Source organism: Anas platyrhynchos, chromosome 8 (assembly GCF_047663525.1).
Source record: "Anas platyrhynchos isolate ZD024472 breed Pekin duck chromosome 8, IASCAAS_PekinDuck_T2T, whole genome shotgun sequence".
Taxonomy (NCBI): Eukaryota; Metazoa; Chordata; class Aves; order Anseriformes; family Anatidae; genus Anas; species Anas platyrhynchos.
In genome coordinates this window covers 27,155,726-27,171,810 of record NC_092594.1, presented here as the reverse complement: position 1 = coordinate 27,171,810, position 16,085 = coordinate 27,155,726, and the positions used below count along the sequence as shown (strand labels likewise).

The 16,085-nt window shown below is 38.6% G+C and overlaps 1 protein-coding gene and 1 long non-coding RNA gene across 5 annotated transcripts in view; one reads left to right on the top strand and one right to left on the bottom strand.

The window, feature by feature from the left end:
- Nucleotides 1-3,107: 3,107 nt before the first annotated feature.
- Nucleotides 3,108-15,789, top strand: LOC110353595 (uncharacterized). Its single transcript, XR_005267498.2, has 5 exons — nt 3,108-3,342; nt 3,808-3,919; nt 8,201-8,293; nt 9,246-9,390; nt 15,562-15,789. It is a non-coding gene; the product is annotated as an uncharacterized lncRNA (long non-coding RNA).
- The window catches only part of LOC101804133 (vitellogenin-1), a 42,709-nt gene continuing 38,506 nt past the window's right edge, over nt 11,883-16,085 (bottom strand). For all 4 annotated transcript variants that reach the window (XM_005010288.6, XM_072041814.1, XM_072041815.1 and 1 more), the window contains 2 exons: nt 14,886-15,047; nt 11,883-12,200 (listed from right to left, as the gene is read on the bottom strand). In XM_005010288.6, coding sequence (XP_005010345.4) covers nt 12,082-12,200; nt 14,886-15,047 — 281 coding nt within the window. In that variant the 3' untranslated portion in view covers nt 11,883-12,081. The remainder of the gene's footprint in view (nt 12,201-14,885; nt 15,048-16,085) is intronic.

The window sequence follows — 16,085 nt, the reverse complement described above, 5'->3', positions numbered from 1 at the left end:
CTACTGTGCTGATGAAATAATAATTCTGTTTACAGATCGCCTTCTCACCAAGACTCTGTAGGTGCAGCACAGTATCTGCTTAATTCACACTTTTAATAATTAAAGCTTTTCTGCCTAATGCCTTTGTGCAAAACAGAATTCTTGTGCTGTCTTCAATCAGAAGCAATTGCAGGGAGGTGGTCTGGGGAACTGTTCCTAGAAAGCTGCCCATTTGTTTGGCACCAGAGTATCCTTTCCTCTAGAATGAAGGAAAAATCCTTTTTAGGAAGGTGCTCAGGTCACATACATGAGCATATCAGCTGGGATGCAGTGGTACTCTATTGCTGCCATACTTGTGACCCCTTTCAGCATAATCTGAAAACGTAATTAACATGACAATTCAAAGTCTTTTTTCCCCCTTCTAAAATTTGAAAACATGCTGAAATTATATACATCTCTTAATGATTCCAGTGTCTAAGAAGGGAGGGGAGAAGACAGGAAGGAACAGCGTGTGCTGGCTAAGCAACTGATGTGCCATCCCATCCCTTCCCACTTGCACGCTGCTGGTTTTAATGTGAACAGTTACTTAGTGGTTGTCTTCTAAGAATTCATAGACACTTGCAAAACCTATTGTGAGTTTTACTTCCCTGGACCTCCTAAGCCCATTTATAATATAGTCAGTGAACCTGATTTAAGAGAGAATACAGATCAGTTACAAATGTTAAAATATCCTTTAGCCATAAAGACTTGGTTCTCCTTTTATTTATTTATTTTTTTTTTCCCAATAAGCATTCACAATGTTTTTGTAAATAGCCACATTACATACAGGGCTCTGCATGTATCTTGTTGTTCAGGTGTAAAAAATGAGACAAAAAGAAAGGCTGTGAAGGATCAGATGTCATAATTCTAAGCTGCCATCATTATTGATTTTCATGTGTAGGCCTGCTCTTGGGCTAATACACTGTAATTAATTAGCTATATGGGCTGGATACAGCTCTGAAGTGACCATCTGCAGTGGGATGTGAAAAATGAACCTGAGAAATCGGCTATGTAACATGATGACTATCACACCTGGCTGGTGTGACTTCCCTTTGCTTGCAGGGAGGATGCCTGGAAGCTAGAGCACTTCTTATCTCAGAGTTTAGGTTTTAGGTCACGTTATTGCTTGTGTTTGGAATATTTTTTTGAGTCGGAAGACCAACAGGGAAAGGTGATAGTCCATGCTGGAATGAATTAATTTAGTTGACACTTTTGTAAATGTGAGCATTGGCATCCATAACTTCTGTTCCCAGATCCCTCGCAGATCCCTTGCTGTACATGTTGGGGGATGTGCTACATGTTTGACAGGTTACTCTGGTGCAAATTAAATTCCTTGAAAATGTCCAGCTTTATGTATTAACGTACTTGTATTTCTGTGCAGCTCCCCCTGCCTCCTTCCCCGCATATGTTTGAAGGGGCCCTGGCTTAAGGATAAACATTCATTTCAGTTCACATTGTATCATCCCAAACACTTTTTGCAAAGGCTATAGTAATAGAGGAATAGTTCTGGTGGTTATTCTACTGAATAGTCTCTTTCTGGAAAACCATCTTGTGTCATGGCATGTGAGCACTGACAGAGGGCTAGAGCTCACAGGAGAAAGGTGGCCAGACCTCCAGGAGAGGTGGTGGGTGAGGGTAAACTATCTTTGGCTGAAGTCTTCACCCCTCTTGCCCCTGAGTGGCACTATTGCTGGTGTGAAGGTATGGGAGCAACTAAAACTTGTGATGTCCTTAAACAATGTCTCTGAAAATATTTTCCTAAGATTTTTACTTTGCTTCTGTCACAAAAAGCAGACTGGAAAATAGTTTGAGAGCTCTTTAAGATAAATCCTTTTGTGCCTTTCCTACAGATGCAGGTAATTGCAGAGAGATTTGGGATCTGTCTAAGTCAGATCCTGCCCATTAAAAAATACATCTCAGGGTTGGATTTGACATGCAGTGTTGACATCCTTCTTTCTCTAGTAAGGCAGATGATATGTTTAGCAGACAGCTACTTTGACAACTTCCCTTCTGAGGAGCTGAAGGAAAATGCTGAAAATTTCCTGTAGCTCTTGGTATTTTATGTGTTTGCTGGCATAATCTTTATAAAATCCTGACACTGGGGGGTCACATTTGCTGCCACCACAAGCAGATGAAACTCCAGAGACATCCGTGGTATTGCATCTCATTACAGTTGTGATGCTGGACCTCCCTTTGATGAAAAATATTGCCTTGCTTACACATTATGGGAGAACAGACTCGCCCACTTCTGAGCTTTGATACCAATTCTGCAGTTTAAAAGGCAGCAGGATCTTTCCAAAACTGTAATTTCTTTCCATTAAGAGAATCACCTGCACAAACCTTTCAAGAAATTAAAAAAAAACAACAAAACACATCCTCTTAGTAGTGTGAATTACATCTTTAGTTATCCCTATCCATTTTTTTATGTTTTTTTACTTCCTTTCTTTCATTCTACTGCACTAAAACCTACCTCCTGTATCCTAATGTTGAATAGCTAACTGCCCATATTATGTGATAACAACTAGCTCCAGAAACAGACTCTGAAACCATTGTAACCAGGCTCGACCTGCCAACATTCTCACTCAGAATGAGATGAAAACCAGGCTAGTGACTTATAAAAACAGTGTAGATTTTTCATTTTATCACTTCTTTAATAGGAGATCCCCAACAATTTTCTGGAAATATTTTGATGGGTTACTATGAATATATATTTCAAAATCATTACATATCTAGTTTGTTTTTATGTGGTTTGACTCTTATCAAGATGTATGTCAGATCTTACTTTACTATCTGAGAAGAAGGTTTAACTTGCATATTTATAAAATATTTAGGGCCACACGTAATGAAGTGGCAATGTGTTTTGGCACAGGTGCAACTGTGAATACTTTCAGTGTGTCAGATACAAGGTTTGTGACCATTACTATATCTTCTCTAAAGGTACAGGCAGACAAAACATCTTCTCATACAATAAGCCATAATTGAAATCGATTGTAAATTAATGTACAGAAATTTCTTTTTTAAAATGTCTTGGTCAAGTTTGCCCTCTAGTGGTACAGAGTTTGCTAACTCTGGACCCCCAGGAGCCCGTGCAAGAAGGGCGCTCTGCAGAGAGTATAGGTAATGGATTTCATTTTACTCTTGTTTAATTCATGGTTCAGATTATTTATCAGCCTTTACTGTGAGCTTCCCATGTACAGGGAAGACTTTTTCTCACCTAGAGGTTAGAGCAAAGTGTGAATATGCCTATTTTCCTTGCTGCACCGAGGAAGAGGAGAGAGAAGACCACCAAGTCTCTTATATGGAAGATAAGGCCAACGGCAGTTGGTAAGAGTTGGGGGGAGGAGGGGGTTGCAATTCAGTTTTCTGGGGTTTTTCTGTAGGAATACATTGAGCTAGTTGAAACACACTTGATTATGTAGCCCTTTCATTATGAACCTGTTTTCTGGTTAACAAGAAAAAGAAGTCCTACAAATAGAATGTTCAAGAATTCAGGCAAACAGAAGACCTTAAAGTAGGACTAAAATTGAAAGGTCTTTTCATATGAAGAAAATCTTTTGGGAAGGGAAGGGGGTAATGAAACCCAGTAGCTGTGAAATTGCTATGTGATAACCAAGTAAGCAACCTCTCAGTCTGTCATTCAGAGAAATTATTGCAGTTTTCAGACTTGAGTCAATGGATTAATATGGCAAACTATGCCACATATTTTGTTTCACATACACTGTTTTAAATGATCTACCAACATTTCTGCAGCAGAAGAAACATTATTTTTTACATTCTTTTTTTCCATAGAGCACATGCTGATATAGAGGAAAATGGTGAAGTGCAATGAGTTCAGTGGTGTTAATGCAAATGTTGAGGAAAAGAATGAAATTCAAGAATGACGTAATGGAGAAATTATCAGGTATCTTCCTGAGGGGGCTGACTGGTGGTGATAAAAAAGTAGTGTTCCCTGTTCCCTTTTCCCTTTCCTCCCTTTCCTTTTTTTTTTTTTTTTTTTTTTTTTTTTTAACCATCTCAATTGCCTTAGGATAAAGTGCTTGTAGAATGACAGCCTTACTGGATGAAGGTTTTCCAGGGCTGAAATATGAGTTTTGGTACCTTGGCTAAATACAGCTATGTTTGCAGCTAGTAGTGCTTGAAGCAGAGCTGCAGTTAAAGGAGAACTTGATGACTGGAATGGTGGCAGGGGGGTGGACACAATTACAAAAAAAATATTTATATTGCCAATATAGATGTGGCAGTTCAGTCATACTGTCCTGGTCAAATGATATCAAAATGGATCAGTTGCATTTATATATTAATAACAAACAAAATCTTAAAATGTGGCTTTTAAGCAAGGACTTTCTCTGAATGTTGTCCATAAAGATACTAACGGTAAGGCAGGGAATTCAAGAGGAACAAAAATGTGCACATTTCAACCACTCCACTGGAGTGCTGAAAATGTGCAGCATGGGTGAGTGAAGGTGACATTTAAACCTTTGCACCATAAAAGATTTAGCCTTAGAATTGGTGGTAGAATTTTTAAAAGAGATGAGAAACCATATAAATCAGTACTGGCTAGGCCAGGATTTTCTTTCTAGGTGTTTATTCATGTAGAGGTGCAGGTTTAGGAGGACTGAATATCCCACAAAACAATGAGCTTTGCCTCCACTGGTGGCTAAACTCATCTAGTCAGTGCCTACATGTAATGAGATAATGTGATGTCATGCAGAATTATATAAGAAATAGTACTTTGGGCTTCAGATCCCTTCACAAATATAGATGAAGCAGCCCCATAACATTTCACTCTTGGTCCCCAGCACAAGTGAAGAGGCTGAGACAGAGAGCGACTCCTGCTCTCTGCACAAGGGAATTCTGTCCCAGGGGTTTGGGCTCGTCATGCTGCCTCTCCTTCTGCGCAGGAGGGGGACATCAGCATCCCAGCATTTCTCATGAGTGGAGCAATCCATTTTGTCAATCCACCAGCTGGCCAAAAGCTGTTGAGAGTGCCAGGTTCCCTGTCTGCCTGGTGCTAACCAGCTGGCCCTGGGCATGCTTAGGAGCTTGCAGAGCCAAGCCGAAGGCAGGAGGCAACGTGCAGGAGCTGGCTCTTAGCTGGATGGGAGCTGGCATCCTTACCTGGCCCTGGGAGCTATGTAATCCGTACAGTTGCAGCTGGGGATCTAAGGACTTGGCAAAGGGGGCAACCTGCCTGCCAGATTTATTTTGGTCTGTCAGGCAAGGTCACCAATTAATGCCTCCAGAGCCTTTCAGTTTGGTCACATCAGAATTTTCCAATGTGAAGCACTAGGATTGACTGATGCCCAGCTTCACAAAGGAAAATAAAAAAAAAAAAACCTGGATGTAGTGTGGGTGGTTAGACTGAAATCCTAAATGCTTTCTCCTGTACCTGTAAGTAGCAAGGCCTATAAGTGTCTAATTTTCACAACTTGTGCAGCTTTCCAGCACCCTAAAGAGCATTCTTGTATCTGCTCAGAAGTGTTGGAATAGATACAGGGCTTAGCCCTGTCTCACGAAGGGCAGATGAGGAGCCTCACACTAGATGTCTTCCCTCAGCACCTTTAATCTGTGTCAGTGAGACCTACAAAAAACAGTATCTGTGATTACACTCAGTATGTGATACAACAGTGGTTTCCACTTATTTTCTTACAAGGATTGAATGTGTTGAACAGTCACCTGAGATGTGAGACGTAGATTGAACACTGGGTTCAGACAAATGAAAGTTAGATCATGTGATACAGGTAATCATAAGAGACAATTAGAGCACTATGAAGCATACTATAAGGATGTCCAGATTGGGATCAAATGGAAGTGGTGCAGCTGCATTACAGAGTTTAATGGTGAAACAGCATTCAGAGATATCAAGATATCTGCAGTGACTCTGAAGTAATATAAAGAGGTTAGTGTCTTGGTAAGGTAAGCATTTTATTGCTTGTTCCAGCCCTAGCCTGAGTTTGCATCAATCTCTTATGCTCATAGTGAGTCTAATATGTATACCATCTGCAAAGTCTCATGGTCATGAACATATTTTGAACATTAATAGTTTTGTTTGGATCATGTAAGCAGGAATCTGTTGAATTGTAGTGTTAGCTTATTCAGCTCAATTTCTTCGTTGTGTTTCTTTTGATGTAATTATCTTTTTATCAGCTGATGAGAAAACAAAGCATCAAAGCATCTCTTGCTAGAGTAAATTTTCAACCACACAAGAGACAGATATGACTGTTGCTAAACAAGGCACTTAAACATTGCTTTATGTAATGTCTGTAAATAACACTGGGTTACTTCAACTTGCAAAGATTAAGATGATATATGGACAAAATAATGTGCAAACAAAAAAAAATGGAGATCAGTTTGAGAGGTGCTAGTCACAACATTTCATGCATTTCTCACCACTTACTGTATTTTGAAATTCATTTCATTACCAAGAAGATTTTAGGAGTCATGAAAGTGCTCTGAAGCTTCAGAACTAAAAGAGCCTGTGATCCATTTCCCCAGTGAGATAAAACAAGGATGTGGCAAAAGACCATGGGTCATTATTTCAGCATTGTTTGTTATGTTAACCCTTGCAGAGTTCATGCAAGACTCAGGTCTTCATGGTGTCTGATTATTCTTTCTTCAAAATATCACAATCTGCATTAAGGCAAAGCCAAATACAACAGAGAACGTGGCTGTCTAATAACAGGACTGAAGCTGACTTACGCGCATCCTGATGAGTCTCAGTTAGCTGCTACTGTGAAGAGTTTTGGTTTCATTTAGCCTCAATTAGGCAGATGGCGATTGGAGTAGTTCAGGGTAATCTACAGAGATTTTGGATGTTCAGGCTCCTTATGGGCTCTGAACTCCATCCTTTCCCTAACATTAAAACCTCACTTTACAATGACTGTGTCACACATGTCCCTGGCCTGGTTTGTAGTCATAGATGAGTGAAAGGTAACAGAGAAGGAAAACAGTGAGAAAAGAGAGAGAAAGTCTGTAGAACTCTGAAGGCTTCCACAAGCTGATGTTTTAACATAGGGTACAATCTGAATTTTAAAGCTGCCTGAATAGCTTCCAGTCTGGGTGCACATATACAGAGCTGCCTTCTTCGCCCTGGCTCAGGAGTTGTTTCTGCAGGTTTGATGAAGGGATGCTGTGATGCCCACATTTGTCCTCCTTAGAGAAGCTGAACAGGCCAGTGTGCAGTGATAAATGGGGAAAGAAAACTCAGGTGGTGGAAGAAACAGGCTACAGATAATGAAGGGAAGTGCTGTGATCAGATCTATCTATATGTGTACATAATTCCTTCCCCAAATTCATCTGAAAATAAACTTAATAATATTAGGATGTATAAGTGCTCAACGTGAATTACAGCTAAGTGAACCACAGGGGAAAAAGCAGAAAAAACAGGGTTTTTTTTTGTGCATTAAAACATTTTGAGGTATCAAAATAACAGCCTTTCAGACTGGTTGAAGAAGGACCATAAGTACTCTTTTTGAACATCTTTGGATTTTCTAGTAAACTGTTCTTCCAGCCCTGCTTGCAATATAATTACTGCCTATCCAGCAGTAACAGAAATGAGAATGTCTTAGGCAATGTCTTTTTCCTCCAGAGACAATGTGAAATGATGCTCAGAAAGGTACAGAATTGTAATGTACTCACAGGAAAAAAAACAAAAACAAAAACACATAGTAATCAACTGTGGAGGTTAGTGGGAAAAAAAACACTACCTCAAACCTTGATTAGAATTTATATAAAACTGCCTGGAATGTATCAGACCTATAAATAAACCTGAAGAGAGATTTAAACTGCTGCTAGTAAACAAATAAGCCTGTAGATGGCATGAGAGACCTTGAGATTCAACATACAAACCAACTGCTAATAGCTACTCTCCTGCAACCTTCTGTGCTGTCTCTGGTTTTAGCTCTAACTATCCTATATGCTGGATTCCCGAGGTTTCTTATTCATCAGCTACACTTAGATCCACACAGTACATTTATTTTTAGGGACAACTAAAGTTCATTTAATAACTCATTTAAACGTGCTGAGTAAAAGCCTGGATCTGTTGAGTTTAACCATTGACTTCAGTGGGGTTGGAATTGTACAAGTTATTTTTTCTTTTTTGTTGGTCATACTGGGGAGCAGGCATTTCATTTCCAGGAGGAGTCTGATATTAACAGTTTTATCTTTTCCTCTCATACTGCAGATCCTTTCTCCAGGGCACAACGACAGCTTTCCTGAGAGTCACTGTGTCATTTAAAATTAGTGAATCAAAAGAGCCTGGTCTGATGGACAAAAGGTTTGTTGCCTTTGTCTAGGATACAAAAGACTGTGTCTCCAACAGTTTTTTGCCTATCTTACCGTAATAGCAGGATCCGATTCTAGGCTTTTATGAATAATCCACTAAGGTTTAACCAAAGCTGACCATGAACAAATTAAGTGTATATATATATATATATATATGTTTTTTTTTTGTGTGCGTGTGAATGTATAGTTATTTTACAATTGGATGAATCTGAAAATGAAAACCTTCAACCTAGCAATAAAATAACCTAGTAATAAAATATACTCATGTGGTTATGAGATCTAGTGGAAAAATTTACTTTTCATCTGTAGAATCACTGAAGAACTTGCAAAAGGCATATGGGACTATAAATTCATATGCATTTCTGACTCCATCAGGTAGGTAAGTAGTCATATCCTTCTGATGCAGAAAATGAGGCACGGAAATCCCCAGCCTCATCCAAAATCACATTACAGAGCTGTATAGGCAGAATTAGGACTCAAGCCTTGCCTATGTTTAGACCTGTATCTTTTTTTATGGCACTCTTTTTTTTTAAGCAACACCAGAGTGCATATATATTTCCATGCTTGTTTTCCTTGTTTACTATGGTAAAGTTCAAAGTTCATTAATGCGTATCATTTAGAAGTACTAGGAATGAAAAGTAGAGTGTATAAAAGCTCAGCCTGTGAAATATACATTTTAATACTTGGTTGGCTATGTAACTGCATTATAAGATAGGACAATCATGATTTCTAATTGAGGTTTAAATATGGACTCTGCATATCCTCCCAGATGAGTTGGAAATGTCTATGTGGTGCATAAGAAACTCCAGAATAGCTTTTTCACACTTGTACTGTTAATGTTCTTAATTCTGTTGGCACAATGGGGTGATTGTCAATGTTTTGCTTTGCTGTGCCTGGTGCCAACCTCTGGCTTTACTAACTTTCATTATATTTGGATTTTACAGCTGGAACATCAATGGAGTCAGTCACAGGTATTCAGCTGCCTCGGCAAGAGGGCGCCAATGAACAGGAACCAGACAGAGATGAACGCTGCCCCTTCGAGATGGAAACAGGAGGAGCTGCATCTACCCCATGCCCTGGACAGCCCAGGTGTGTGCCTAGGTTTTGCTAGTGAATGCTTCCCCTCTGTCTGACCCTGCACCCAAACCTGGCTGTGTTACTGGTAGGGTGATGAGGCACAGATTCCTTGGCCAAGGTCTGCCATAGGGGACATTTTTGTCTTTCCTTCTTTGTGTCTGGGAGAGCGTATGAACAGGTGTTTCCTTAGGATTGATGGACTCAAGCCACAGCAGGCAGCATCCTGCTGGTGGGGGCTTTGTTGTCTATTAATAGCACAGCCAGTGGAAGTGCTAACTGAACAGCTTCTGCTGGGGGAGAGGCACATGTGTGTGGTTTTAGCATGTTTTTCTGCCATCAGCAGGAAGAGATGTGAAGCCACTCTGGTGGCTCCCTTTAACTGCTGAGACACTGGAGATGCCTTCTTGTCAGTGCAGGAGCCAAAGTGGTGCTTTGCCAGGGACAGACCTTACCTAGCATGCTCAGTGGTTTTTAAAACTGTACAGGATGTATTATATATCATCATTGTAAAAGAGGTTAATTTAAGGCCATTGATCAGGCCTTGATTTTTTTTTTTTCCAGTGAGTTCAACAGTTTGTAAATTGTTTCCAGGAGAAGGCATTTGCCTTTATGAGTTGCTTGTATTTTTGGTACTGTATATCCCAGCTTGATCATTGTTAATTAGTGTCATGCTTCTGTGTTTTATTGCAAGCAGAATTACTTCACTTACTAATGGCCTCTTTGCTGCTGCTAAATTCCTATTCTAGTAGTTGAGCATGAAAGTTAATTTTTCTTCCCTCACTACATTTCTTCACTGCCTTTGTCTTATCTGAAGTGGTTGACTGGCAAAAGTTTCTCTTTTGTAAACAAGTGGATTAAAAGGAAAGGTGTTGGATTAAAGGCGGCAGACTCCAGTCTGATCCTATGAAAGTCAATGGCAAAATCTCCCATAAGTCACAGTGAAAACAATACCAGAAAGAAAAGGCCTCTCAAGGTGTAATATTAGTGTCATTTTAAAGAAAAGTGGAATGTAGTATTCTCTATCGCTCTTCTTGTTTGCAGCTACTTTTTTTTTTTTTTTTTCCCAGTATAGTAATTCTGATGAGTTAGCAAAACAAAGCTTTTGTACAGGGAATTTGTGACAGCTTCATTACAAATAAAAGCACAGTGCAAGAGCTCATGCTATTGGTATGAGTGAGTTTGAACATGCTTGACAACAAAAAAATCTGTTGAATAGAGAGAACTAGCTATCTGAATAAAGGCCCAGTATGTGTGAAGGCTCTCAAACACAATATGTAGTCTAAGTAAAGCCTGAGTGAAGGGGAAGGGCCAGGTAGCTCTCTTGTGCCCTCTCTATCCCTGAACTGCTGCTTATCCTCAGGAGGCTGGGAGAGTACTCAGTACGCCGAGGAAAAACTGCATCTTGCTTAATTTCAAGCTAGTTTCAAGTTGCAGTGAGAGATAGCAAGAGGAGTACTACTTTACTCATGTTTCTGCTCTTGAACGAAAAGCACTGAAAAATGTTATTCTGTAATTGTTCATCTATTTAGTCTTCAGTCCTCCTCTTTCTGATAGCTCAGGTTTTTAGTTAGGAAAAGTATTTTCTTTAATGACAGCTTCCTGGCAGCATTTGGGTTCAGCGCTACCTTGCCCATGCTAAGGCTTCTCTTGGAAGAGTGTGCTAGCAGCTACTGCCTGTTATGGAGCACGTCACAGCTCACCGCACAGCTGATTTGTGTTCAAGGGGATATTGTGTCGTCACAGGGGGTGTGAAGGTGCCACCTAATCTTGCTCCCCTGGGTGGGAGGGAATTGCCTTTCTGCATAGGCCTAGTGAGAGCTATCAGACTGACACTCCACTAGTTAAACACGGTCTGACTGTCCCTCTTTGCTTTATTTTAGCTTTATGATGCTATTGATCTTACATTTTTTTAAAATATATATATTATTTTGGGGGGTATTTGGAATACTAACTTATGTATTATTGTTCCCTGAAGTTTTTGAAAGCATCATTTTCATAGATACACAATAGGAAATGGTAAACCAAAAAAAAAGAAAAAAAAAATCCTATTCATACTTTTAGCTCATGAGGTAACAGCACATCCATTGAAATTTAAATCAAAATGGGGACTGTGTCACACACTATAGCTCTCTGGAAAGCTACAGTGGGAGTCTAGCAGTCCAATTCATTCCTTTGTAGAATGTACTAAGGCTAATGGTCTTGCTGGGAGTAAAATGTATTTTTTGCAGAATGGTTCCAAGAACAGACTTTGCTTTTTACCATAAAACATAAAAGAAAACAAATGCTTACTGTGTCTTTAGTATGCTAAATATGAAATTCTCTACACAATGGAATGTTAGCAGTAGCCGTAATCATGTTTTCATTTCATCACCTAGTGAACATAATTTTAAGAGAGGACTGCTGTAATTATATTTCAGATAAAAAGAAGCAGAATTTCTGGATAATATTATAGTTGGTCTGATTGTTTTGTTGATAGGGAAAAATAAAGACAGAGTACACATGAATACTTATTTAATGAACAACATATTTATTAAGCAGTGCAGACTGTACATAATGCATTTGACTTCGGATGCAATGCAGTAAGCTTACTTTCTTCAAGCACATTTCTTAATATTTTACTACAACTATTACATTCCTTCTTACCTGACCAGGTATTCAATTATTTTTGTAATATGTCTATAGCACAACACTAAGGAATTTAGCTTAACTACAGTCGCCAGTGCAGGTACAATCAATGTCAGCATCCACAGACTCTACAACATCCTCAGATGCAGATTTCTTATCACTGCTTCTCTGCCATTCCAGCAGGCTTACAGCAGTATCTGTCAGAAGAGCAAAGCCATTGTTAACGAACATCAAGCAAATTAACACATTTCATGGAAATACTGTTTTGATGGCTGCCAACTCCCTCATCAAGTAAAGAATGAAAGCCTGCCCCCACAACTGACATCTAACTGACTCATTGACTTGGAGCAGGATTTTCATCCATGATATAATTACTATAATACTTCCCTAAAAACAAAATGAATAACGTTTCAAGAAGCACAATGACAACAGGCAGAAGCCAGTAAAAGTGCTGGAGGAGGTAGCCACTTTCATAGTAAGACCACCTCATACCAATATACATCAGCAATCTCTTTTTATGTTATTTCTGCATATCACTGCATATTTCAGCTGATTATTTGTCGAAGTTCATCTTGAAGGATAAGCCCTTTGGAGAATTTTCAGAGGTTCATAAACTTCTAATTAAAGTTTCCCATATATTGTGAAATCTGACAGAGCATTGTCAGTTGCAGTATTAACCTTACCACACTGCTTTATCAACAGCAGCTTGAATAAACCATATCCTTTAATGCTGAAATAATCTAAATGGAATGATAATATTCATCCTCCCAATAAATATTCTTAGATAGTTGGAGGTTTATCATTGCAGCTGGAAGAATATTAGAACATCCATTTAGATTAAGTTTGCATAATCAGAATGGGTAAAGCTTTCATAATTTTACTTCTATTTGTTTTATCCCTCAGTTGATCAATATATTTTTAACGTGCCATCTCTTATCACAGGGAAATCGGATACTGCTGGGTTTGGGTCACTTTTTGATCTCCTGGTCACTTACTGATCTCCTGAAATGCTCATACCTTCCTTGGGTGAATTACTGTCCAACCTGAAGCATGGAAGTTTTTTTTTTTTTTCTTTTCCATAACTACTTTGAAATTTAATATTTCCCAGAAACGTGCTTGAGATGCTTTTTAAAAAATGCATAATATTTTCAAGCTATGAAATGAGATCTGCTATGAAAGTCTAAGGTCTGTTTTTTACATACTTTGATTCTTGTTATGCCTGAGGGTACTCTGTGAGTCTGTCTATGTTCATATCTATGTAAGAAACAGTTCCCTGGGCTAACTGGATCATGGCAGAGTAACTATCGTCCGTATGGGTAGGACGTGTGGCATGTTTGAAATGTAAACTGGTATACAGGTTTAGACATGGAATGAAATCAGCCTCAGTCAGGATCCTAAGACTATAGGCTCACTGATTCGAGGACAACAGGCAATTTTGCACCCTTGAACTTCATTTTATCCTTCTGTCAATTGTGACAGTGAAAGAGTCCCTGTCTTTTGAGACAGCAGGCTATCAAGTCTGAATTCTCATATAAAGAGCTGAGAAAAGGTTTTTGTCCTGCGTATGCAAATACATATTCACATCTTGGGAAAGATGGGGATTTTCTTTCTGTTGCTTCTCCATGTCAAAGAAAGAAAAAGGCCAGTTTTAAGGGCTGGCCTTGTATTCCTATTGAGCCCTAGCCTGAGGAAAAGCAATCATCTTGCTAAAAAAAACTCAAATGGCATCTTTTCCCTTCCTCCTCTTCCAGATAAATAAATAAAAAAGTCCTTGATTAAGAGTGCTGCTAGCACACTTCCCAGCCTCTGGTTCAGTAAATGTAAAAACAGCAGTGGCTGAGACAACTAACGTTTTTTTTCCTTCTCTGATTTTCCTCTTTTCTAACACATTTTTGTGAGAGAATGAGACAGCTTTATTACAACCTAATATTCTGAGGCAGTGAGTGGCCTGGGGTGATGACATTTGAGAGATAAAGACTTGGACACACAAAAGAAATCTGTGAAACATGGATATGACAAGATTTTGGAAGTTTTTTTTTTTTTTTTTTTTTTTTTTTTTGAGGTGTCTTTCTTTTCATAAAAGGATGCATCTGGCATCTATTCTCTTCTCATGGAGCTATTAGAAAATATTAGCGTACAGTACCTATACACTATGTGATCTATTAATTAATTAAAAGATTTAGGAAAGAATGCACCAGAAATATGTATACATTCAAGGCTGGATTCTCCTCTCAAACTTGTATAACTGTACTGCAAATCTGTGTTAGATGATGCGTTGCATCCATGACAAATTCGTATAAGTGAAAGAAGGAAAAGGCTCAATATTTTAAAAAATCTGGGGCACAAGTATGTCTGTATAAAATACCTTCAAAAACAAACCATTTTTTGGAACAATCTAGAGAACATTTCAGCAATGTGTTTTTTGCTGATGTATTGCACAGTGGCATAGCATGGCAGCCTAATCACAGCAGTCATGTCACACTACTTGACTGACTTTCAATTGCCTTGCTTGCCCTGGTCTACACAAAATTGCAGGCTGTAATGTGCATAAAAAGACTTACTGTTGCTTATCACAACTTTATGGAGATCCTGAAAATGTGGAAAAAAAAAATATTGATCTCTGCTGCCCTTTTTACCACCTCAAATGTTTTTCTCAGATGATGCTACCTGCCATCACCTAAACTAGCTTTTAGCTAGCCAGTGCTGTCAGTGGTTATAGCAAATACTAATGGGATTAAAAACAGCAGCTCAGAGGGGAGCTGGAGCAATACAGGTTTGTGCGTGGCTGTGTTGTGTTTTTTTTTTTTGTTTTTTTTTTTTTCTTTTGAGTACTCTGTCAGAGCTCCTACAGTATGTGACACAGAAAAAGAAAAATATCATACCTTTTGGGAAACAGTGGAAGCCAACCTTAACTGAAGTTTTTTCTATTGGAGTACAGTCTTTCATACATTTCAGTACTGGGTCAACAGAATAGCATGTAGACTCCTCTCCGTCAATAGTAGGATTTCGATTCAGCTTCACATAACTGCGCTGCAGTTTGCACCCTAAGAGGAAAAGGAAAGTTAGTTAAAATTGTAGAAATAAATCCCAATCGATCCTTGCAATAATAAAGGTCCATATTTTCTCTTCAGCTTTTATTAAAACACAGGTCCCTGACAAACCATTTTCACAGTAGCGAGGTTATCAAGATAGGATGATAATAAGTTGGGGGATAGAAGAAAGATTCTGAAAGGGGAGCTATTTTTAAAATGTAATTGCACAATATAACCCAAATGGAATCATGTATATCCAGTTTTTTAGAACTACATAATACACAGAAAATAACCTCTCATGTCTGAAAGCTATTAAGAATAGATACTACAAGCACAATGGCTACTTCATTGCATTAGGAAAAATGTCAACTGTTGTGAATGGATAAAAAAAATGGCAGCATTTATATAATAACATCAAGGATAATTTTTGTATTGGATGATTTTTATAATGCTGCAATTATCTCACTAGAAAGGTATAATGTAACTTAACAGAATCCAAGCTATGACTCTGTTTTCTGACATACAGATAAGTACAATTCTACTGCCAACGAAGTCAAGGAGAAAACAACCATTAACTTCAATAAAGTTGTTTCAGGTCGAAGGTAAGTGGAGACCTGTGGAACAAAACTGTATTGATGTTATGGGAGACCATCATTATTCTTCCAGCTCCATGTGAGAGGAAATTCTTACTTTAGGAGTATTTCTAAATATTTCCCTGAAATTGCACCCTTGGATGATGCAGAACAAAAATGAAATTTTGAGCACTCTGTAAATTTACATAATCTTAAAATTTGACCTACAGCATTCATAGTATGTAACACGTTTTATTAAATAAAGTTTACAGATAACAGACGAAACTGCCTTGTTTCAGATGAAAATCACACTGATTTCAGCTGAGGCAAGATTAGGTCTGATTTTGCCTCTCCAAGAAAAAAGCTACTCAGTGTAAGAAACTATAGTAGAATCAATTATTTAACATCGAACTGCACATGATACAAATGCTTTTGCTGTATTGTATGTTCGCTGTGCTCATAGGTACTGTTTTAAACA